This window comes from Octodon degus, unplaced genomic scaffold (assembly GCF_000260255.1).
Source record: "Octodon degus isolate 3935 unplaced genomic scaffold, OctDeg1.0 scaffold00008, whole genome shotgun sequence".
NCBI classification, from domain to species: domain Eukaryota; kingdom Metazoa; phylum Chordata; class Mammalia; order Rodentia; family Octodontidae; genus Octodon; species Octodon degus.
Window position 1 is genome coordinate 113,866 of NW_004524584.1, and position 23,000 is coordinate 136,865.

General features: G+C 44.9%; 1 protein-coding gene across 1 annotated transcript in view; it reads right to left on the reverse strand.

Moving 5' to 3' along the window:
- The window catches only part of Clstn2 (calsyntenin 2), a 710,452-nt gene that overhangs the window by 31,992 nt on the left and 655,460 nt on the right, over window positions 1–23,000 (reverse strand). The window contains exon 9 of the mRNA XM_004624971.2: window positions 8,237–8,399. Within this exon, the coding sequence (XP_004625028.1) occupies window positions 8,237–8,399 (163 nt within the window). The remainder of the gene's footprint in view (window positions 1–8,236; window positions 8,400–23,000) is intronic.

Below are 23,000 nucleotides of genomic sequence, written 5' to 3' on the forward strand. Positions count from 1 at the left end.
AAGGTTTACTGGGCTATTTAATTGAGTGCATCCTGTTTGCACAAACACGCATTCAAATTTAGGCTATCTGTGACTCCTGTCTTGTCTAAGTCCTAGTTTTCTCATCATTCTACCTATAGCATAGGGTAGTTAGGAAGTGGAAAGCAGGGCTCAGGTCAAGTGCTCAGCACAGTGCTGGGGCACCACCAATTGAAACACAGGTACAGGGACAGTGGTAGCAAGGTGCTCAGGAAGCCTGCAAGGCGATACACCATATGAGTTTCCTGTTTCTTTTTTCAGTGGTCTCTTCCTTCCTGCAGGGCTTCTCCAAGAGACACTGACATTACATATTTTTACTTTAAGATGTCCTCAAACTTTTACTATAATACTCATAATAAGAAATAAGGAATTGTAACATGTTATTTCCAGACGTGATTCACTGAAATTTATACCAGATTCCATCTCTATTATCTTCAAATTGAATGCACCCTCATGTCAAATTGACTTGAAGACCTACAACAATCTTTTCTTGATTTTTAAGTATGCATAATGCTAAGCTCAGACATTCTGCCAGGTACCTCTGTGTCAGATTGAGCTACATACTTTAATCAAAACAGCCTCAAAGCTAGATTGTAGTGCAGCAAACATTAATTAGTTACTTTTTCTAGGTCCTGGAATTTGAGAATAGGGAGGAGCTCAGGATTTTTGACAATAAGTAGGCCTTGTCCTCTGCAAACTCTCAACTGAATAGGGGGTGGAGAGCTGTATCAATAACTCCAAGGGGATGTTTCCCAAAGGACCCCCCAGGAACACTGTTCTTCAGAGTGAACTGCATGGTGAAATAACACTGAGAAGCATGAGCTAAGTCATGTCAGTCGGACTGCTTTACTAGGTGCCTTCAAGAGCTTTTTATATGCAAAGGCCCAATGTGACTCTTCAGTGTAGTAGAGTGGGGATGGCTTATGCTGGCCTTCCCAACCTTGACCTTGACCACGGCTGCCTGATGAAAGGGGAATCCTACAGAACTGGAGCTTCAGGAAACCCTCCCTAGGCAATGTTGTTGGACTGTAAGGCAGACGACTATGACAGTGTGTGCCTCTCTCTCCCAGAGCAGGGACCCTAGGGAGGCAGGATGATTTCGACACAGACTTTACTGGGAAAGATTTGAACTAAATTAGGCCAAGCTTATTAAGAGCAAGCATGTATTCCAAATGTCTGCAATTATGCCAGTGTCTGGCAGAAAAATGACCTGAAAATAAGCAGCAGATCGCAGAGCCACATGTGGCTCCAATTCCTCTATCAGAGGATTAGATGCTACTGATGAGTACAGCTCTCAGTAGGCTCCACTCCAATGCAGTAGCCTGGCTGATTAGCAGCCTTCCCGATGTGCTTGTTTGCAAAGCTGGGCTAAAGTATCTGGGCAGTTGGGTCCAGAGCCCAGGCAGACAGGAGCAGGCACTTTTTCATTATTTAGGAGCACAACATCAACTTTTGTGCTTAGAAATAGGGTGAGTAAGAAATCTACAGAAAAGGATGCTAGTTTTTAAGGGATACGCTCCCCATAAGTGACCTGCTTAGCCTGAGTTTGTCCCCCATAGACTCCTGGGTTGAAATTGTGGTCCTCAGAGGGTCAGTGTTGAGAGGAGATGGGAGCTGTAAGCTATGGGGCACAGTGAGTGATCATAGGACGGGCTCTTCCCATGTTTCCTGGTTTCCTGGCTCACCATGCAATCTCTCCCACTTGTACTTGTGCCATCGTTGGGGTGACGTCCATCATAAGTGACACAGCAGGTGGGGGGCATAAGAGCCAGCACAGTACTGTTTGGACTTTCAGCTTCTCAAACTGTGAGTTAAGTAAGTTTCTTTTTTTTTTTTTACATTTATTTATTTATTTATTTATTTTTTTTTTTTTTTGAAGGAAGGAAAGGTTTATTTAGCTCACAGTTACTGGAGGTTTCAGTCCATACTCAGCTGGGTCCAACGCAGAGCAGCACACAGCAGAAAGCAACCTTTCATGGTGGCGGCAAAGAGCAAGAGCGCAAGGGAGGGGTAGCAGCAGCTCAAGCAGCTGGCTTCTCTTCCCACCCTATATTGTAATGCAAATTACCTGCCCCAGGGTAGGGGAAGTACTCACACCTATGGGTACTTCCCAGTATTTACCCACCTATGGGTAATCCCAACAGTACTAAGACCCATAATCCCAGCCTTGGATCACACATAATCCCAGTGGATCATGAGTTAACACAAACTCTAGAAGTCCTCACCCCATGACTGCATGAGGCTTTGGGGGAACAACTAGACACAAACCATAACATTCCACCCCTGGCCCCCCAAAGTCTCATGCACATCCTTTGTGCAAAAGACATTTTAGTCCATCTCTAAGAGTTGCCAAAGTCCCAACAGTTTCAGTATTACTGAAAAGTCCAAGTCCCAAGTCTCCTCCAAGATCCAAGGCAAACTCTTAGCTGTGAGCCTCTGTACAAAAGAAAAGTTAAACACATCCAACATTCAAAGGCACAAGATAAACATTACCATTCCAAAAGGTACACACAGCAGGATACCAAGCATTGGGACCAACACAAGTCCAGAAGCCAGCAGGGCAGACATTAAGTCCTGCAGTTCCATGTGGACCATCTGAAGCAATCTGCGATGAGTTGTGAGCTCCAAAGGCCTTACGTGGCTCCACCCCTATCGCACTTCTGCTGGTAGCTCTTATGGCTTCTCTCTTCTGCCTGCTTTGCTTCCTTTTTGCAGCTTTTCTTAGACCATCCACATTCCTGGCTTTTTCAAACTTCTGAGGTCTCCACTGAGTAGGCTTCTCACTCACAGCTTCACACACTGCCGTCTCAGGAGCACACCGCCTGGCCTCCCAGGCCTTCTTCTGAAATCGAGGTGGAAGCCTTCTTAACCTCGGAACTCCTGCATTCTGTAAGCGCCTAAAACCACCAAAGCCACGTGGATGACGCCAAGGTCTGCTGCCAGCTGGAGCAGTAGCCAGACTTAGCTCTCTCTTGGCCGTAGGGGTCGAGTGCCTGGATGGCTGAGCACTCTGACCCTGATTTGGAGAAATAATTTCTCCATGCCGGCGCCATTCTGGAACCTGGTGTGGCCGCCGCCGCCATTCTGGAACATGGGGCTCAGCGGCCTTCCCTTCAAGGCAAAGTCCCTGACCTTTGCCTTAAGTAAGTTTCTTTATGAAGGACCCACCTCAGGTATTTTATTACAGTAACAGAAAAGTAGACTAGTACATAACACTGAGAGAAGCAAGGATCCTGGCATTTGAACAGAAGCACCAGTGTCTGAGTCAGTATGGGATGAGCTTGGCTCAGAGAAAGGGTCTGATTGCATCCTGAGAGCACCACGTCACCCTGGACACAGAAATAATGGCCATGTGCTGTGTGCCAGCCACGCAGAGAAGAGCGCTGTCTTGTGCGAGGCCTAGTCTGGCTGCGACCATCTTTCTCCACAATTATGAGATGCTACATGCTCTAGGCCTACTGGCAACACTTCTTAAGTATAAATGAGGTCTCACCTTTTTAATTACTGGAAAAATACCAACGAAGAGGAAGTTCCACTGAACTGGCTTTCACATTCGCTAACAGGATGCACAGGGAAATCAGGGCTGCAGAGCAGCGTCCAGCGGCGTCCAGAGCTGGAGCCAGCTCCCGGAAGGATCCAGCCCTCAGCTGCTGTCAAATCATCCTCCATTCCCATTGTTTAACCCTGACTAGAAATTTCTCAAATGAGAACTATGGCCCTTGCTAACTTCAAAGAAACCTGAAGCACTCCCTGTAACTACATGCCCAAAGGGAACTGGCCTTTCAGTCATACCTCATCCTATGTGTATACCTAGATGGCAGAATTTTTAGAGACATGTAGAGATAAGAGCTATATTGCAGGTCATTAATTCCACAGCACTAAATCTTATTGAAAGGTGTTCTGATACAGCCATTCCAGCACAACGTAGCTTTAAAAGGATCTAGGTGTTCGCAGGAATTCGGAATCCTTTAGCAGGTGACGCGATGTCTCAGGGTTTGGTCTGGACCCTGTGGCCAGCCTCTTCTCCACTCCTGGTCCATGAATGTCCTAGTGGTAGGAATCCTGAGTGCCCCAGGCCAAGCCTCCATGTTGTTGAACTGTGAACTTTTATTCATTCTAGAAAGACTAATTTTAAAGATTTTAAGGATTTTTTTTTATCTGCTGAAACTTTGCAGATATGCTTTTAGTCTCCTCAGGGAAGATGCTCAAGTCGCCATGGCTGAAAAGACTGCACGTTCAGGTTCCTGCCCCATGTCTCAAGCTCCTCCTCCGAAGCCTGACTTCTGGCTGGCTCTTCTCCTACTTCACAGACCTCTTTCTGGCTCATGGATGGATGTGGTAGGACAGAGTCCATGTCCTGGGGTGAGAGGCACAGTCAGGACATGTAGGGAGTGAAGAAAGCTGAGATCACAGAAACTAGAACATGTTGAAGCCTTGCAGACTATCTGAAGCATTGCGTTCTAGTGAAAGGAAAGGGGAGGCAGTGGAGGACAGACCAGGAGATATTTACAAATCTATACATTCTTTCAAATAAAGCATACATGATATGCCTGGTACCTAATCCTTATAATAACCCCATGTGACAGGTTATACTCTCATTTCACAGATAACAAAATTGAAGCTCAGAGAAGTTAAGGATCCTGTAAGATCCACAAAATAAGTTACAGAGATAGGGCTTGGCTGAGGCTCAAAGTTTTCTGACTCCAAAGTTTAAATGATTTTTCTCTGCTTTTTGGAGGGTCACTTAAGGGAATATGCACCAAAAGGGATGTAGCAGGTTTTTCCCTTTTGCTTTGATCAGCAGGTAGTTGGAGTCAGAAAAGGTGAAGGGTCCATAGCACTTGTGTCAGTGCACAGGAGCCTTGCCTTTCCCTTAATACGTAATTATACAACAAAATGATTAACTAACAATGTGGGCCAGTGAGCCACCATGAATAAAGTGTAGGAATCAGAGGCCTGGGGATGGAAAATTTTGGTTGGGCGAATTTGAGTAAGCTACTTCTCAGAGCCTGGCTTACATGTCTGCATGTTGAGACTAATTGCCATTCCTTGCAGGGTTGTAAACCCCTCTGTGCACATGAAAGGCCTCCTTGAAACGCTGACTCTTGAAGCTCCCACCAAGGAACGACAGAGGCACTTCCACGCACAGGTAGGCAGCCAGCATGGGACACATGACCAGACCTGCCCCCAAGGATGGACAGTTCTGCACCTGCGAATGCTCTAGTGCTCATTCTTTCTGTCATGATATTTTAAAATAAACATACACCCAGGCTTCATACATTTGAAATGATTTTTGTGGAATGGCTTTTAAATAAATTGTAAACATATATTAGGACTGGTATTTAGGGAGTGCCAATGACCTCATCTGATGTGGCCTGTGGGGCCACTGGAGAAAGACATCTCCCAGTGAATGGAATCAAGGGCCACAAAGAATATTCTCCATCTGCACATTGTCTGCTTAAGTGGATTGGAGAACTGCTTTTTACCAGGATGGCCATATTTCTAGTTCTTCCTCCTTCTCAGCAGAAGTGCATTTGTGGTTATTCTGTCTCATTTCACTGTTTTATGGTGGTGGTGGTGGTGGTGGTGGTGGTGTGTGTGTGTGTGTTTGTGTGTATGTGCATGCTGAAGGGAGAGATTGTGGTTGTGGTGACTGCAAGTGATTTGTCCTATCAAGAATCAGATCTCCAGATAAGTGGAGCCACATTTCAATCTGCTGTAGAGCGTCCTCTGGATTTGTCCCTGAGGAAGAGGTCACTATGAGCCACTCGGGGAGCCTGGGCGTGAAGCTTGGATCCAGCAACAGATGGGACGTTTGGGTTGTCTCAGGAAGAGTGTGTGCACGGCTTAAATAAAAAGGTGAATTAGTCGGTCAATTGTATGGACAAACTGTTGTTATCAATAGTATTTGTTCATTATTTTCTTTATTTCTCCCTGCTGTATTTGCAGATAGCAATGAAGGTGACTTCTCAGCAGCACTAAAGGTAACTATGGCTTGTTGTGACCAATAAAATGTGAATAAAAATGGCTGGCTTGGCTCCTAAGCTGAAGAGAGGACAGGAGAATCTCTATTGATTTGCAGTGACAATGAAGTGAGATTTCAATTGGGGTTTACTTGTTTGTTCAACATAACGTAACCTATTCAAAGTGATTCAATGATTTTCTTGATAGATTATCAAATACAACTATTTTAGATTGGGTAGGAGTCTTTCTCCACTCTGGGAAGTAGGCGTAAGGCTGTGGCATGGCAGTCATAGCTGGCCTTGCAGAAGTGGGCAAGTTTCTGTGTCAGGATGGTGTGACAGGAATCCAGATGGGGCTTCTGAGAGCCTCTAAGGAAGCATCACAGTATGGTTCATGGAGTGACAAGACTGGGGCATTCTTTCTTTGTGGTCATTCTTCAGGTATGTCCAATGATATCCACAGCAGTTCCAGGATGGGCCAGTGAGCCACACCAAGCGCCAGTGGTCTCTGTGTAATCTCTGAGTCAGAACCTTACTATGCCATTTAGCTTTGTGGACTTCCTCCAGGTAACCTTCCATTGCTGATGCCCTGCAAAAGCCTGTGCTACTGAAGAACCTCTCACTGCCGTGTTTTATTGAAATTCTTAGTGAGCATTTCACTAACATAGGATGCATGCCAGGCATCAAGCAGGTGACCTCAGATCACACGTGTTCTTCTCTTTCACCTTTATGTCTCTCCTGAGTCTTGCACCCTCAGTACTTGTTGGCACTACATATCGTTCCATCTTCTGTCTGATACTCAGACATTGTTCTTCATCTAACAGCTGGGCCTGTGCTTTCCCTAGTTCGCTCTTGGGTCAGTTCTCCCTCAGGAGATGCATTCTTACATAGGTGCCCTTCTGAATCCACAGTGTGGGCATCAAGCTGGATTGCGTCAGCTTCATTGGCTTGGGTGCTCCCCATGGGACTGGAGGAGCACACTTCTGGGGATGTCCTGCCTATGGTCCCTGGCCTTTGCCTGTCTGGTGCTGTTCGTCTGCCCTGTTTCCCGGATGCCATGAAGTGGCAGCTATCCTCCACCATGCCTTCCCACTAAGCTGTTTCTGCTTTGGAGCCAGACAACTAACCATGGAAAGAACCCTGTTAAATCCCAAGCCAAGAAACCTGTCCTTCTTCAACCTTCGATTGTCAGGTATTGGGTCTCCTGGAATTGACTAATGTACAACAAGTTTTGTGGATGGATGAAAAATGTTTGAAAAAATTGTATGGAACACTTACAGACTTTTGTGCTATCATTACTTAACAATATAGAATAATGATGGTTTGCATACCATTGACAGCGTACTAAATGTTATAAGAAGTTTAGGGGTGAAGAACTGTATCACTTCAATTGCACCTGAGTATCTATAACCTTTGGGATCCTCATTAAATGTTGGAAGTGACCCCAACCCCAGAATACTGAGGGAGGGTGGCACTGGGGCCCATTTCTCCTCCCAGTCTCCCATAGTGAAAGGCTCAAGTCACAAATCTTGGAAGTTTTCACAGAATCTATCAATATAGAATTGGCTCGGATGTTGAATTACTACTCTCTTGTGTGGGGGCTTCTTTCTTCCCCTCTGTTCTTTCATCAAAGCTCCTAACTCTTTAGAAACTGAAACAAAGACTTCAGCAGAGCTAAGTGAGAGACAGAAATGTTATAGGCACACATAGAAAGCTCATTTTCCTGCTTCCAAAATCAGGTGGGCCTGGATTTGGGGATTCGATGTCCAGGCCCCAGGGCTGAGCCGACCTTGAGAGCAGCCTCCTAGCCTGTGGGCAGCTTGCTTCCCACAGTCCAGGCATTTTTGAATGCCCTGATCAGAGGGTGGGGAACTTGGACAAATTGTGTGATGATAAAGGGAGATCCTTGGTTTCTGGCCACCCCGGCATGCACCAGAGCCAAGTAGCAGTTTTATCACAAGATTTTACATTCAGCCTTTGCTCTGTACAATCCCTGTTTGAAAACAGACAGCATTTCAGAATAGTAAATGGCATTAGCAACTCAGACACTTACGATGCTACATGTGTGATGGATATAAAAGTCTGGTATAAAGCCAAGTGTTTCATTATTATCCAGGTTTAGTGTCTGGGTTTTATTAGTGAGGGCTGGTCACTAGTTTTGACTAACTCTTACACCACTTGGTTTTCCTTTCTTTCTATAAGTGTCTTTCACAGATTGTATGTAGGGTAGGGGGAAAGGGTCCGCATAAGGTTACCTTGCCAACAAGCGCCGACTGTAAGCTGCATGGCTATGTGAGATGGATGAATGGGCCAGTCATTGGTCACCAAGTATGGCTCATATGTCGCTCCATCCATGTAGAGGGTGACCACAGGAAACTCCACATTGATGACGTAGTAATGCCACTCCTTGTCACAAATCTAGTGAAAAGAAAGGGGGAGCAACACTTAAAATCAAATATGCAATGCAACATCATACTGTTGAGTTGTAATTACAAAATGAGAGAAGGGATTTTTCAGGTCAAACAGGTCATGGCAGGGAATGTAAAGAACATAATGATTGATATACACTGAGGTTATAGAAGCTCATTGTCAGACATAATGAGAAATCTCTTCTGGTGTTTCTGAGAATGAAATCATCAAGCAAACATATCACCTTTCAGAATTCAGGGAATTGGCTTCAGGACCTCCTGAAGATACCAGAAACCACAAATTGTTCCTCATAAGAAATAAAAGTATTTGACTATAAACTATGTGCATACTCCCATATAGTGTAGCTCATTTTTAGGTTACTTGCAGTGTATAATACAATGTAGACACGATGCAAATTGTTGTTATATATTGTCTATGGAATAATGACCAGAAAAAGTAAGTTCTTGTTCAGTGAAGATGCATTGTGTGTGTGTGTGGGGGGGGGGCAGAAGTACTAGGGGCTTACACCCAGGGCCTTCCCTCTGAGCGGCATCCCCAGACATTTTTTTATTTTTTGTGTTGAGTCAGGTTCTTGCTAAGTCACTAAGTTGGTGGAATCCATGGGTATAGAATGTGAAAATACAGAGGACCAGCTGTATTTGACAGATTATAGGCAGATTATCTTGGTCACAGAATTACTAGCTCTCTTGGCTGACAAGCTTTTGGTGAACATCAGTGACAGCTTACAACTCTTTGAACGAAATTCTCCTTGTTCTTTAGTGGAGAGAAAAGTTCAATTGGAACCACTTCCCTAAGTTTGGTGACAAATTAGGCTCAGAAACAGGCAGGAAACTGGAAGTAGAAATAACGATGAAGGGAAGAGGGAGAGGAGGGAAAGGAGGAAATGGAAGAGGAAAGCATGAGGAGCTACAGAAGAGGGAACCCATGAAAGAAGAAGGTAAAGAAGGAGTTGTCTCTGTTTAAAAGCTTGTCTTTATTTAAAGGCTTATATGAAGAGCTGATATAATCTCATGGATCTTTCAAGGCAAAACAACTCCCGGGAGAGATGGTCTTCTCGCTGGGACTTAGCTCCTCCCTGCTTTGGGCCTGAGAAGGAAGAGAAGGACCACAAAAGGGTGCTCATAGCTGGACTTCATGGAGGCCACTGACCCACACGTGCCCTCCACAGGAGCCCAGGAGCCCTGGGGCCAGGCTTGGCAGCAGCCTTGAGGGTACTGAAGGACACTGCTTAGAGATGTTGGTAGAGGTTAGAGTTACAATTCCTGCCCTCAGGTGCAAGATTTATATGGCATGATCCAAAATAGGACAAGAAACAGGAAGTGTAAGACATAGCAAGACTGGGGAATAGTGTCGCCAGCCTCTGGCTCCCTAGGTGTGGACTCTGTCCTATGTTCTCCCTCTCTGCTCCCAGTACACCCCTTGGAGGCGTCCTCTGAAATGTCTCTCTTCTGCATCATCTGGCCTCCATCACTCTGCTATCCGTGGCAGGGGAGACAAATGAGTTCTGTATGAAGGTGACCCCAAGGTGAGGGCATCAAAGCCCTCCCTATATCCCACTCTGGATTAAATGTGCTGCTTCTCATGAATAGATAACACCAACAGGGATGCTAAATGATCTTTTTCCTTTCATTTTGAAATAAGACTTTTTTCCTTAATGTTCTTTTTATATTGTCCTTTCTCATGTCTCAGAAAATTACTTCTTTTGAAGATCATTAGCCAGATAAAGTCTGATGAATATTTTAGGGGACTTTGGAGGGTAAAGTGAAGAGGTCCAGGCAGATCACTGAAAAGCCTTCTTATACTCAGTGAGAAGCCCTGGCTCCATTTATATTCCTTTCTTGCTTAATGTTTTGGACCAGACCCTGGTTGCGGGTGGGGTTCTTGAGCTGGGTCTATGAGTGGGGAGGGAAGAGCTAGCCTATAGGGGTGGAACAAAGCCTGATATGAAGACAGAGTGTAGTGCTGAGGGAAGGTTGGGAGAGCTAAGGAGAATATTTGAATAGAATTCCAGATCTAAGGAGGCCCACTGTTTCCTGAACTTGGAGTTTCCAGCTAAGGACAGCTGGGCAGCAGAGGAAGCCTGGAATATGGTTTACATCCTGGAGATGTTTCCAGAGACATCTGGAAGCCTGTGGTCAGGCCTCGAGTGACTGGGGTGCCTCCGACTCTATTCCATGCTCTTGGAGATTGTAGATGGGACATCAGAAGCCGGCCAGGCAGCACAAGCAGGAACTTCTGACTTGGCTTCCTCCACTGTCCTCACAGCAGCAGCCACCTTCTCCACATGACCAGCAGGGGGGCTGCGTTTCAGCTGGTCCTGCAGTGCTCCATGTCTGTCAAAGACTCACAGAGAATGGCCCTCTGGTCTTCTCTATTTCATGACACTTTGCACTTTTGTAAGACAAGACAAAAATTCCAAGAAAAGAAAATAATTTTGTGTCTCCACAGCAGGGGTAATTCCTTTCAATGTTATGTTATTTTCTAGGCTTTTTTTTCCCCTTCAGCTTTGCTGAACTGCATTGCATTGATGAGAAATTTCTCGTGCTCCCCATGCAGCAGTAACCCTGCACGCTGTGCTGAATTTCTTGGGGGGTGAGGGGCTCATCTCATTAGCATACCCAAGGTTCCTGCAGCTTTCAAGTATATTCCTATTATAACTTTTCAACTTTCTAGAGGATAGAACCTTTTTATTTATAGCATTCCTATAAACATCCTATAAGGAAACAACAGTTGGGAAAGGTCTGTATGGGTCATACTGTACAACAATTGGTAAGTTTGCCTGGATTCCTTAACATCAGCTTTAACACATATTCAAAAGCTTCATTGGAGAGGGCTATGCAATATGGATAAGCTACAAAATACTTAACTACTCCCTTATTACCAGATATTAATTATCTATCAGCTATTACAAGTGATCAAATGATACTGTACTAAATTTCTTATGCATGAATCTCTTTGAATTTCTGATTATAACCTGAAAATGGAATTTCTGGGTTTTAAGGCTCTTGATATATACTGTCACTGTTTTCCTGCAAACGATTGTGCTCATTTATGCTTCTACTCACAGAATATGAGAGCACTCATGAATTTACTCTTGCTACCGTATGTGCTACAGAAAAAGAAATAAACACAGTATTAGAAATTTGAAGGGGCATCTATTTTGACTTCAGTGTAATATGAATTGCAAAAGATGGCAAGATTTAGCTTCCTCAAAATCAAAAGGCAGAGTGTCCTGGGTGTGAGGACCAGGCTCAGCCAAGACTAGAGGTAGGAATCTGCCCTGGGAGCGCCTCATAAGCACCCACAGCACTTCCAGTCATGCTGAGCATATGCCTTAGACTTCTGCCACCAAATAACCTCGGTCAACAGCAAAAGGAAATGCCTAATTAGGTTTTCATCAGTGTGGTTCTGTGGCCAGAAAGAGACCTGCACTGCCCCTTTGCTGGAATGGGAAGGACAAACTGTAATTGAAAAATGATCAGGCCAGGAGGCAGCAAAAATAGATGTGCCAATGCATAGTTCAACCAAGATAGGAGGGGACTGGGCAAAGTGACCTTTCCTGGGGGAAGAAGAGAACTTTAATTCCTAAGTGCTTGTGAATCACTGGTGACCCCACTGGCACCAAGCATGTCTCAGGTCCTCCCCTGAGATGATACTTGAGGCCTTATCCAGACCAAAGATGCTTTGCTCTCTGTTTCTATGTTAGATAGCTGTAGCTGCTATTTTGCTGGTGAGTGAGTCAGATGACAGAGACCTGAAAACCAATTTGGGGAAGGGGACCAAGGACAGTGCCAAAGAGGCCTGAGTTAGGAGTTGGCTGGCATCCCAAGGTGAGCTGGGGCCAAGGAACACTTTCATGGACTGAAGTGAAGACCAGGTGAAAGGTCATCTGCAGAACAACCCACAGTTTGATCCAAATGCTATATTGGAATATTTTGCTGAATTCATGTACCTACAACATTTAAGTGACAATAGATACCCTTCTTTGACAAAACTAAACCAAAAAAGGGGATACAAATGAAGGACTATTTTGTATCTGTATATTCAAAATAGGATAGATACACAGCTACTTTTTCTTAATTTAATGAATAGAAAGATTTTTAATAATAGTGTTTGTGAACAGGACATCATGTCTGCATCTTGTACTATGAATAACCACTAAGAAAACAGTATGCAATGTATTAATTATTGAAACTGCTCTACTAACCAGTTTTGAAACTGTCTCATTGCTATTTGTTTCTCAATAAAATTATTTTTAAAAATGCTATAGAAAGAGACTAGTCGGAAGTTCTGATCTGGTTTCTCCAATAGTGAAATATATTTGAATGCAACTACTAACATAAGCTCATTCACCTGCCAATTACTATGTATCAGTTACTATGCCTGCTACAGATTTCAAGATGTTCAATGTAATGTGGATGCATGGTGTACTAAATCTACAAAATATTCAAATGTGATAGGAATTGACAAGTGTTTTAGCCTATGTCATGGCAGTGGGTGAGATCCCAGGCAATGGTGAGATTCCTCTAGCTGACAGTAGGTAGAATTTAGGGTGAATACTGAGGGATTGTTGAGGTTTTGTTAGACAGAGATGATGAAGACTAAATTCCAAGCTACCAAGCAGCTACTTTCCCTTCCTTTATTCATTTGATTTTTCTGTTGTCAACGGCACCAGATTTATGGAAAGTCATCCATACATTCATTCTGCACGCATTTGCTATTGCATTTAGACTACAGCAGCAAAAAGAAACCTGCCTCTTGGGAGCTTCCAGTCTGGTTGTGGTATAGATAAAACTGCATATAACACATTGTGACTCACATTTGTCACAAAGCTGTCAAGATGCCTGGTGAACCTGATGGAGGAGAGAGTGACATCTGCTACACTGGAAAGTAGAAAAGGAGCAAATACATGGAATGGAGCACGGAGGTCAGCAGGGCCTTGGGTTTCCATAGGGGAACCATAGGAGGAAAGGCTTCAAGGACAGCGTGGAGGCTGAGGGCTCAAGGGTTTGGGCTGCTTTGATCCTGAGGGCGGTAACAGGCCTAGAGCTTCCTGGGTGGGAGGAAGGGATGGTAGTCATAACAACAATAAATCCTGGAGCATAATTGAAGCTGCCCTTCATATTACTTCTTATGCTATGCAATCCTCCTGGCAACCCTCTGAAGGAGGATTGGTTCCACTCTAGGTACATTTTTGAAAAATAAAAGGAAGTAAATGACATAGTTTTTTATCTTCAGGAACTTGCAATCTTATTGGAAGTCAGGAGTGACACCCAGGCCACAGGGGCTGCCACAGCTGGTCTCTCATCTGTTTGTTGCACATGCAGTCAGTGGTTCAGCTTCACGTGTTGCCAAATCTTGGACAGAGACTTAGCTCCTAAGTCAGGGATTTGCATATCAGATCATCCCTGGATGAGCTGGCTCAACAGAAGACATGTGAGGTTCATGGTGACCCACACCAGCCTAACCTGCTCTTTCTCGTGTCCCAGAAAATGCTGTCCCTGTCCCAGAAAATGCTCCTTCCTACAATATGCCATGCAAGCCACACTCCTTGGGCATTGGGCATAGACTTCTCCTATTTCCTCTCCTTCCACTTATTCTCCTGCCATGTTCTGATGTTTTTCAACCTTGTTCACTCTCCCATCTCTACTCATTCTCTGCACTTTGCAATATATGAGAGAGGAAAAACACATAGGTGGAGGGGTGGCTGATTGAGAAAGCATATCTGGAACAGGCTAGTGGAAGAGGGTTACTTGTGCCAGGAGGATGGTGAGAGAGCCTTGGCATGTGAGTTGGGCCATGTGAGCATTCTACTAGTGACTGGCTGCCTGGGGCTGGAGGCAGTCACAGAATAAGAGTAGCAGAGGAGGGTGCAGGATGGAGTCATGGCTGGTAATATGGAACAGCAGCAGTAACAACTGCAGAAACAGAAACAAGACAGCTAGAAAGACAACCCATCAGGTAGCAAATGCGGAAGAACCAAAGCTGCACCTGGAGTTGTCAGCGACAGTCACTGGGACACTGCGGCCCCGTTGGCCAGTGGGGATTTCAAAGGGATTGAGGAGAAAAGAATGGACATCCAGGGCCTCTGCGCAAATAGGAGCTGGGCTGCGATGTCTGAGTGCTGGCACCCGGGAGGGGACTTCCTGCAGCCTGCTTGCCAGGGACAAGACAAGCACTGCATCTGACATAGTGGAAACTAGCCAAGCACCCCCTGTGGGCCTGCTCTGTGCACAGGCATGCGCTCTGATGCACACAGTTGACATTATATGTAAACTCTTGGCTCAGAAACTATGAGGAACCTTATAGCAACTGGTTGAGGTTCTCTAGTTTAATAAAAATCAGGCGAGGAGTCTTACGAAGACTCTTAGTGTTAATAGGGACTTTATCAGCTTATTTTCATTGCAATTTTCAGTTTTTAAAAATGTTAAGGTAATTTTTCACCTTTCCAAAATCCTAATTCTTGTAGATTTTATTAGTGCTGAGCCAATGCTTTCCTATGTCTCAGTCTTTGTATATGCATTCCTTTCAGATGTATTAAACAAACAAAAACCCTTCAAAAAAAAAAAAAAAACTGATGTAAAAAGCACTGGTGCAGTCTTTAGGCCTTTGGCAGAGACAACTCCCCTAGAACTCAGGGCCTCAGGAAGGGAATTCCTAATGGAGACCAACTTAATAAGTAAATAAGTAAATAAATAAATAAATAACATGACAAAGAATTAGCATTTGTGAGAAAAAGACAGGGCAAGGTATCAAACTCAAGTAATAGCAACTATAAAAAACAGAGTGAGGGAAAGGGAATGGATAAAAACAGGGTTGAAAAGAGCTAAATAAACATTGCAGGAATGAAAGACACAGTCATTTAAACAAAGCAAACTAAACAATTAAGTTAAATATAGACAGGAACACTGATAATAGAACTAATGAAAGGGAAAGAAGATGACACTATATAAAAAATGAAATTTTTAAGATTAAAAAAGATCTATTTATTTATTCATTTGGTACAAGGTCTTGCTACCCAGTTTGGAGTAACAGTGACCCTCCTGCCTCAGCCTCCCCAGTACTGGGATTACAGGTGTGCACCACCACACCTGGGTTCTAAGGCCGGCACTGCAGGGCATGTGGTACCAGGGATGGAACCTGGTCCTTGCGCTTGCCAAGCAGGTGATTAGACCACCGAGCTATCTCCCCAGCTGAAAAATGAAATTTTTGATGAACTGAAGGGATACTGATTCTATAGATGATGGAATGATAAATTCCAGCGAACATTCTGAAAGGCATGTGCAGATGGGCATGTGCTCCAGGAGGCCTCCCGCACCATGCTACGGGGTATGTTACCTTATTTTAGTGACTTGCATTCTGGGAAGTCATCTTTCCTTCAGCAGTCTTAGCCTGCTTTACATTCAAATGATAATGGTAAGAGACCTCCAGAAGTCACTGCTCTTCAGATTGTGTTTGAAGGGTTGGTCAAAACTGAACTTCCTTTTATGAAATAGACAGTAATTTAACCAAAAACTTGAAACCCTGCAAAGCAGACTCTTATTATGGACTTGCATGACCCTCTGGACTCAGGCCACTGTCTTGGAATATTAGAAAAATGAGGATTTGGTTGCAGCCAAGCTCAGCCTCCTACCAAGGCCAAGATGCCACTTATTTGCAAATCTATTTACAATCTTCCCAGGAGGTTGCCTGTGCCTCAGAGTAGGCAGGAAGAAGGGCAGCGCACGTCCTGGAAAGGTGATTTGGACAGTTCTGAGAGTACCTGCTGGGCTTCCTGTCAGAAGGCCGCTGCTGACTCAGAGCTGTAGAGCGGGGAGCAGGAAATGGAAACGGCAGTGTGTGACGAGGACCACCCTGCTTCACCGACATTCAGGCAAATCTCTGAAGCAAGCCTGAACGCTGTCCTTGTAATCTGTGTTTGGGGCATTTAAATTAATGCAGGATCTGAACCCCTCCATAGGAAGAGAAAACACACCAATTGTTTATCACACACTGATGCCATGCTGGGCACTGTGCACCCTGATCTGATTTCTATGGAACCAACTTTTTTTTTTTTTTTTTTTTTTTTTTTTTTTATCAGTGTCTCTCAGCTTCCTTTCCCTACAGCTGGGTGACACTCCCATGACAGATCCCTAAGTATGTCTAGTCATTATTTTCACATAATAAGGAGTCCACACTGCATTCAGCCTCTTATCTAATTCAAGACTGCTCCTCACCCAACTTGGGAGTTGTCTGTAACTTCTTCAAAGCCCCAGGAAGTTAGGCTTGACAGTATCAGAGTGGAAGCCAAGAATTAGGGCCGGAAATCTGCTCTCCCCAAGCATGGGTTGTGTATTCCCAGAGCCTGGTCTCATCCTCCAGTATAGGAGTGAAAAGGAGGGACGGGGCATCCCTAGGAGATTAGGGCTTCATTTACTCTCAATCTAGGACAAGCTCTCCTCATGCCCTCTCAGGCTTACTTTTGCAACTGGGATTCTGTAAAATGCTGCCTTATAAGATATACCCAGGGTCAAACTCTTAGGAAAAGTCTCACTTAATACAGGCCAGCTGGTTCTTTCCAGAATAGCAGAGGTCCTGGGGCAGAGGCATTAGCAGTCTCTGGGAACTTGTCTTTTTTTTTTAAGAAAGGGTCTACAAGGTCTACAGAGCCTCACTACATAGATCGGACTTATAGTGATCTGCCTGTGTTCAGCCTCCCAAGAGCTGGGATTACAGGCGCTTGCCACCATGCCCAGTCTCAATTGCTGTCTCAGCATGCCCTGGGGGTGGGACTGTGCCAGGACTGAACCTCTAGTAACTTGTTGAGAATGCAAATTCGCCAGCACTATGGGAGAGGCACATGGTCGGAAGCTCCATGCTGGGACTTGGCAGCGCTGAATAGGCTCAGGGGCTAAGGCTGAGGATTGTGCTCAGTCACCACAGTGCACTATAGTTGCCAGAGAAAGGCCTATATACAAACATTTTGGACCTTATCTGCTTTGTCTTCCTCCTGAACACCTATGGCTGTTTTCCTGAATTAAATTCCCAAAAACACAGAGTGAGATTCATTTAGGGGACCCATTATTTCTCAGGCCCTTTGGATGCTGGGTGTGGGGGGGGATTGACAACTGGTGACTGACTTGTAAAATTCAGCTGAACTGAATCAGCATGGTGCTGGGTGTGGGAGGACACCTGAGGCTCGTTGCCAGCAGCATAAACAATAACTAGAGAGGGAAGATGGTACACTGTTGATTCTCCTGGTGAAGCCTGTCATGCTGGTTTTCCTGATATGAACTCAGCTGTTATCATCAGAGGAGCCTGGGACCTTGCTGTCACTGAGGATGGCTGCAGTTCTTTTGGAGAAAAGCTCTGGTCCTTACTTGAGTGTCACTTCCTGGCTCCAGTGCAGATCCCTCAGTCTGCTGGCACAGATCCGCTAGCACAGACTTTCTGGTTTCCTCCACTGACCTCAGAGCTTTCCTTGCATATCCTTGATACAGACTTGTGTGAGGCCTTGCTGTGGGCTCCAGGCCTCCAGTTGGAATCCTGTGGGACTTTGCCATGGGCTCTAGGTCTTCAGCTGGACTCGTGTAGGACATCACCATGGGATCCAGGCCCTCAGCTAGCTTCTTTATGTGTGGACAGATCACCCACACTCTTGCATTTAACTTTTTGGGTGAATATTATAAAATATTCTTATAAATTATATGTCTTATATTAAATCCTTTGGCTTGCAAACCCTGAATACTACAGCATGTGGCAGAGAAGTAGGAAGATTCCAGCCCAACCATCTCCCCTCCCCAGGAAGGCTCCCCCTCTCCCTCCCAGCATTGGTTACACTATTGCCTCTCCTCCTCACCTCTCCTCTTCACGCTCCTCTGTCCCATCTGAAGCTGCCCTGCCTTGGCCCACATGTTCTTCCTTTGAGTACTGTCATTTGCAAAAAAAAAAAAAAAAAAAAATGCTTCTCTTAAGCCTCCAAGTTTTTTCTTCCTCCCAGGCTTTTGCTTCCAGGATGAACCACAGAATTCACCTGGGGATATTTCCTCATAAATTTCCTGAGCCAGATGACATCTGTCAGGGCCCTGGGGCACAGATTCTGAGGCACAGTCTGCCTGCTGGAAGTTGTAAGTGTGCATGTACAGAGGGAGTTCAATATTTTAACAGGCCATGAAGGATGTCTTAAATCTGACAATTAGGGAAGGGACTATTTCTTCTCTGGTGTTACTTCTCTGAGCACAAGCAACTGCAGGCAGACCAACTGGAGCACACACCCCAACCAGGATGGCCTTGGAAGTGAATTGTTTTAGGATGGGGTGGGGTGGGTAGAGTCCTCTGATGGGTTCGTCCTTTGCCACAGAAGACTCAGTTGTTCATGCTACAGTATAAGGGCCACGGCAACCACTCACTCATTAGTGTTTACTGACAGACTAACTGAATGAATGAATAAATGATTACCAGAAGGGACAACACCATTGACAGTGGTTCCTCCAGAAAAGGGAGACAGAGGGAGCCTTTTGGGAAAACTGGACCATGGTCCCAGGGGAAAGCCATACATGGGACAAACACTTGGAACTCTACCCAACTTGCCAGTGCTCTCTGTCTAAAAAATGTTGGAGAAGTTCTCGGTAGACATGGGGGCTGAGAGCAAAGACCAGAGCTGTGGAGAGGAAGAGGGAAGGAGGGTGAGACGTGGGATGGGTGGGTCTCAGTGGGACCTCTGCTAGGGGCACAGCTGGATCTTTTCACCAGTCTCTGGAGAGGATGCATGTGTCCTGGGCATTTGGACACCTCCTGCCTCCCCTAGCAAAGCACTGGCAGCCAGCAAGCCAGCTCAGGGTAAGTTTCAACTCTGCCATTCACTTGCCTGCTACTGGAACCTGGGCCAAGTTTCTGAATTTACTGGATGGAACTTTCTTAACCTGTGAAGTGGGTGGAGCCTATTATCCTATTTTGCCAGAAGATTGGATCATTTATTCAATAGGCATTTGTTGGTACCAGTTATAGGTCACATTGTGCTAGATTCTGAGGGGACAAAATGAGCCAGAACAGACAGTTTCTTCCCTTCAGGAAGAATTAGGAAATACAGTGGAAACATAATAGGCCTCCATTACGTCTGCAAGAAATCCCGTGGGTGGATGCACAAGTTGCTGCAGGGATTTACAACGGGGCAACTGGACCTCAACTTGGAGGTGATGATAAAGGAAAGGAGGGGGGGCATGGGGTCACTGGGCCAAGCACATCCAAGGTAGAGGGCAGGCTTGTAGTATGGAGACAGAGGATCTGGAAGAGCAGATGCCAGGGAGCCACTGGCCACCTCCCACTGCTGTGGCCGCCAGCACCAGCGGTGCTCTACCCCAACCTCCTTTCCAGCTCAGCCTGAACTCTGCCCTGCCCCCACCTGTGAAGAAGCCTACTCCAACCTAGCAGAGGGGTTACAGGAAGCTTGCAGGTGAGGCTGAGTGAGACCTCCCTGGTTCCAAATCTGACTGAGTCACTTGCTGGCTCTGTGAACTCAGGTGTGTCACCTTTTTGCTCTGTGCTACAGTTCCTACATCTAATATTGCATAAATAAAATAAAAGTCACTGTCTCATGGGGTTGTGAGGGTGAGTGGAGTTAAGAGATGCAGAATACTTTGAATGGTGCTTACCAACTGACTGCTACTGAGGGCTAGGTGTTACTACTGGTGTTCATTCATTCATAGGCTCTTGGCCCTATCTGACTTAAGCTGCTCCTAGCCTAAGTTCACTGCTGTCTACCAGCTCAATCCACAAGACCCGTATCCTGGTGCTCCCTACACACCATGCACACCACTTCCGCTGAGCCAGCCTGCACCACCTCCTGCCCATTCCTGTCCCCGACCCCTAAGGCACACATGGAACTTTACATTCTTTACCACAGATGTTAAAGAATGAAAGTAAACAGGTGATACTAACTGTAACACTACACTTATAAAGTGTATCATTTATCATTTCAGCATATCATCAATGGGAAAAATTAATATATTCTACATTCTGTTTTTTGTAATAAGTCTGTGCTATCCAGTCTGTTTTATGCTACCACAACATCTCAACTTGGATGGGACACATGTCCAGTGCTGGAGATTCCCACATAATCAATGGCTATTCTATTGGTCAGCTCATCCCTTGCCCCAGGAGTCATGAGGATGAGGACCACATCCATGTCTGTATCTCCAGGCAGCTGGTAGATTCTAAATAGATGCTCTCTGCACAAAGGAAAGCAGAATGGGCACATAGTGATCAGCAATGCCAGTGTGCAAAACCTCATCCTCTCTGAAGCGTTTACTGTTATTGAGCACACAGCCTTTCATCAAGAAAATGATCAAAGCATGATTTCAATGTGCCAAATGGCATTTTCAATGACAGATGATGGAAGGGCTTAAAGTCTAGGGGTCCAAGGCAGCCCCACAGTAGGAAGTGTGAATAGGGGTCACTCCGTGTAAAGGAGGCCCTGGCCCTGCCCTGGCCTCAGGCTCTACAGAGAAGAATGGTTGGGAGGAGGAAGAAGATGTTCCCAACAGGCCTCTCAGCTTTTTAGAGGGATTGGGGGCTGTGAAATGAGAGAAGAGTTTAATGCAAAAATATTTCTTTCCATGCTTTATTTCTCTTTTTATTCCTTCCTAGAGAGCAGAAGAGAATGATTATAGATAACTCTTTGTCCCCCAGAGACACTGAGGTTTGCGGGCATCTGCAAGAGAGCAAGAAGAGAGTTTTTCCAAGGATTAGAACAGCTTTGCCACTTCCCAGAGAGTGACAGTGACTTATCCGCTCAAGGTTAAGACAGCGTGTTAGAAGCAGGACTGGAGCCCAGGACTCTTGTTTTCTGTTCTAAGACCTGGGTTTTAAAAGATATTTTTTAGCAAAGAGAATAAATTGGAAGTCCTTAGAGGAGGGCTCTAGTGTATCATGCAAAAAGATTCCAGAAATCTAGTTAATTTTTCAGTAATGTACTTGAAAAAAAATGATTTTTCATCTTGCTACTTTGAAATTGAGGCTGGCTGTCCATAGTATCATCTGTCTCTAAGTTAATGAAAAGGAGAAAGGAAGAAAAGAAAATTTTAAAATGAGGAAGAGAAATCACAGTGGATATTCTCAGGGAAATATAAATTAATTGATATATAGCTTAGTGCTGATGAATAAACCTTCCCTGAATAATTCAAATAATTCATCCCCCTTCCACAATGATAAACTAGTTTTGTATAGAACTGATTAAGAGTTTCCACTTCAAAAAAAAAAAAAAAAAAGTGAAGACTCTGTCAAACAATTTTTAGCCTCTCTGGGAAATGCACAATGATTCAGAAAGGAGATTCCATAGCAATTTTTCTCATATGCCCACCCAAAGTACTTGACCACTCAGTGCATATAAGATCTTGAAATTTATAAACTAGCTTCTGTTAATTGTACAAGGTACTCATTTAATACAAAATCTTATTTCAAAGAAAAGAAGTTTCCACTTCCAAATATGTAGCACATAGTGACGCAGAAAAAAACCCACACACAAGGGGACTCTCAGCTTCTGGTCTGTAACCCAGGGGCTTGGTGGCCCAGGCCCGGGCTTGTAGCCAGTGTCTGTGTGGGCCTGCCTCTGTTGCTGTGGCGACAGCAGGGAAGACTGCACCCCTATAGCAGATGCTTCATCACCTGGGCTTCCTAAGCTGATCTTCCTCGGGTGGAATTCAGAGGGACTAAGGAGTGCCTTACCATGAGCATCATAACCTTGCTCCAGGATAGACGGATTCTAGCCATACATGGATCACCAGCTCCAAGATGTGCTCTTCCCAGGACCCTCAGGGAGGGAAGTCTTGCCAATAAAATGCTACTGTTTGGAATTCTATAGCAAAGAAATTGGATGCTTGGGGGTTACTATCAGCTAGTCCCTTAACTTGGGGAGGATTTGCTGAAATCTTTGGGCAAAGTTAGTTTGAAATCCACTGGAATATCCAAGATCTTAACACTAAGCTGTTGTTGATATGGATATTTGCCACACAGAATTATTACCCCTGAGTTTTGGCATCATACTAATGCTCTGGAAACTGGTTAAAATCTGCAAGTTTCCCTACCAAAACAAGCACAAACAAACAAGCAAACAAGACTTCACAGACACAAAGCTATTCCTAGCACCAAACCTTCTGAGGCTTTGGAGAGGAGCTGGACCATCTGCCCCCCTCTGTGCCTGTGGCTCATGATGAACTCAGTATAGACTTAAAGAGTGCTAATTGTAGGCAAAGCCTGGGGTGACTGCAAGCTTAGGTCTGACTGTGGATGTCAGAAAATGCAAACGTAAGTGGCCCTCCACCTTCACTCGTGTAAGCGTGGCTCATTCATCATAGCTTCTGTCTGAGTCACGCTGCTTAAGGGCCAGATCTTGGCAAGTTTTTGAGCAAGACCGGATGATCTCAGAGCCCAGTACTCTGTTTTTGTGTTCTCTTCCTTCCCAGATGGCTCTCAAAAGCAGAGCTAGGGACAAAAACACATTTTTTTTTGTTTTTCTACAGTTTTATTGATAAACAGATAGCAATGAGACAGTTTCAAATCAAATCGGAAGTACAGTTTCAACAAATAATACACTGCATATATTCTTCTTAGTGG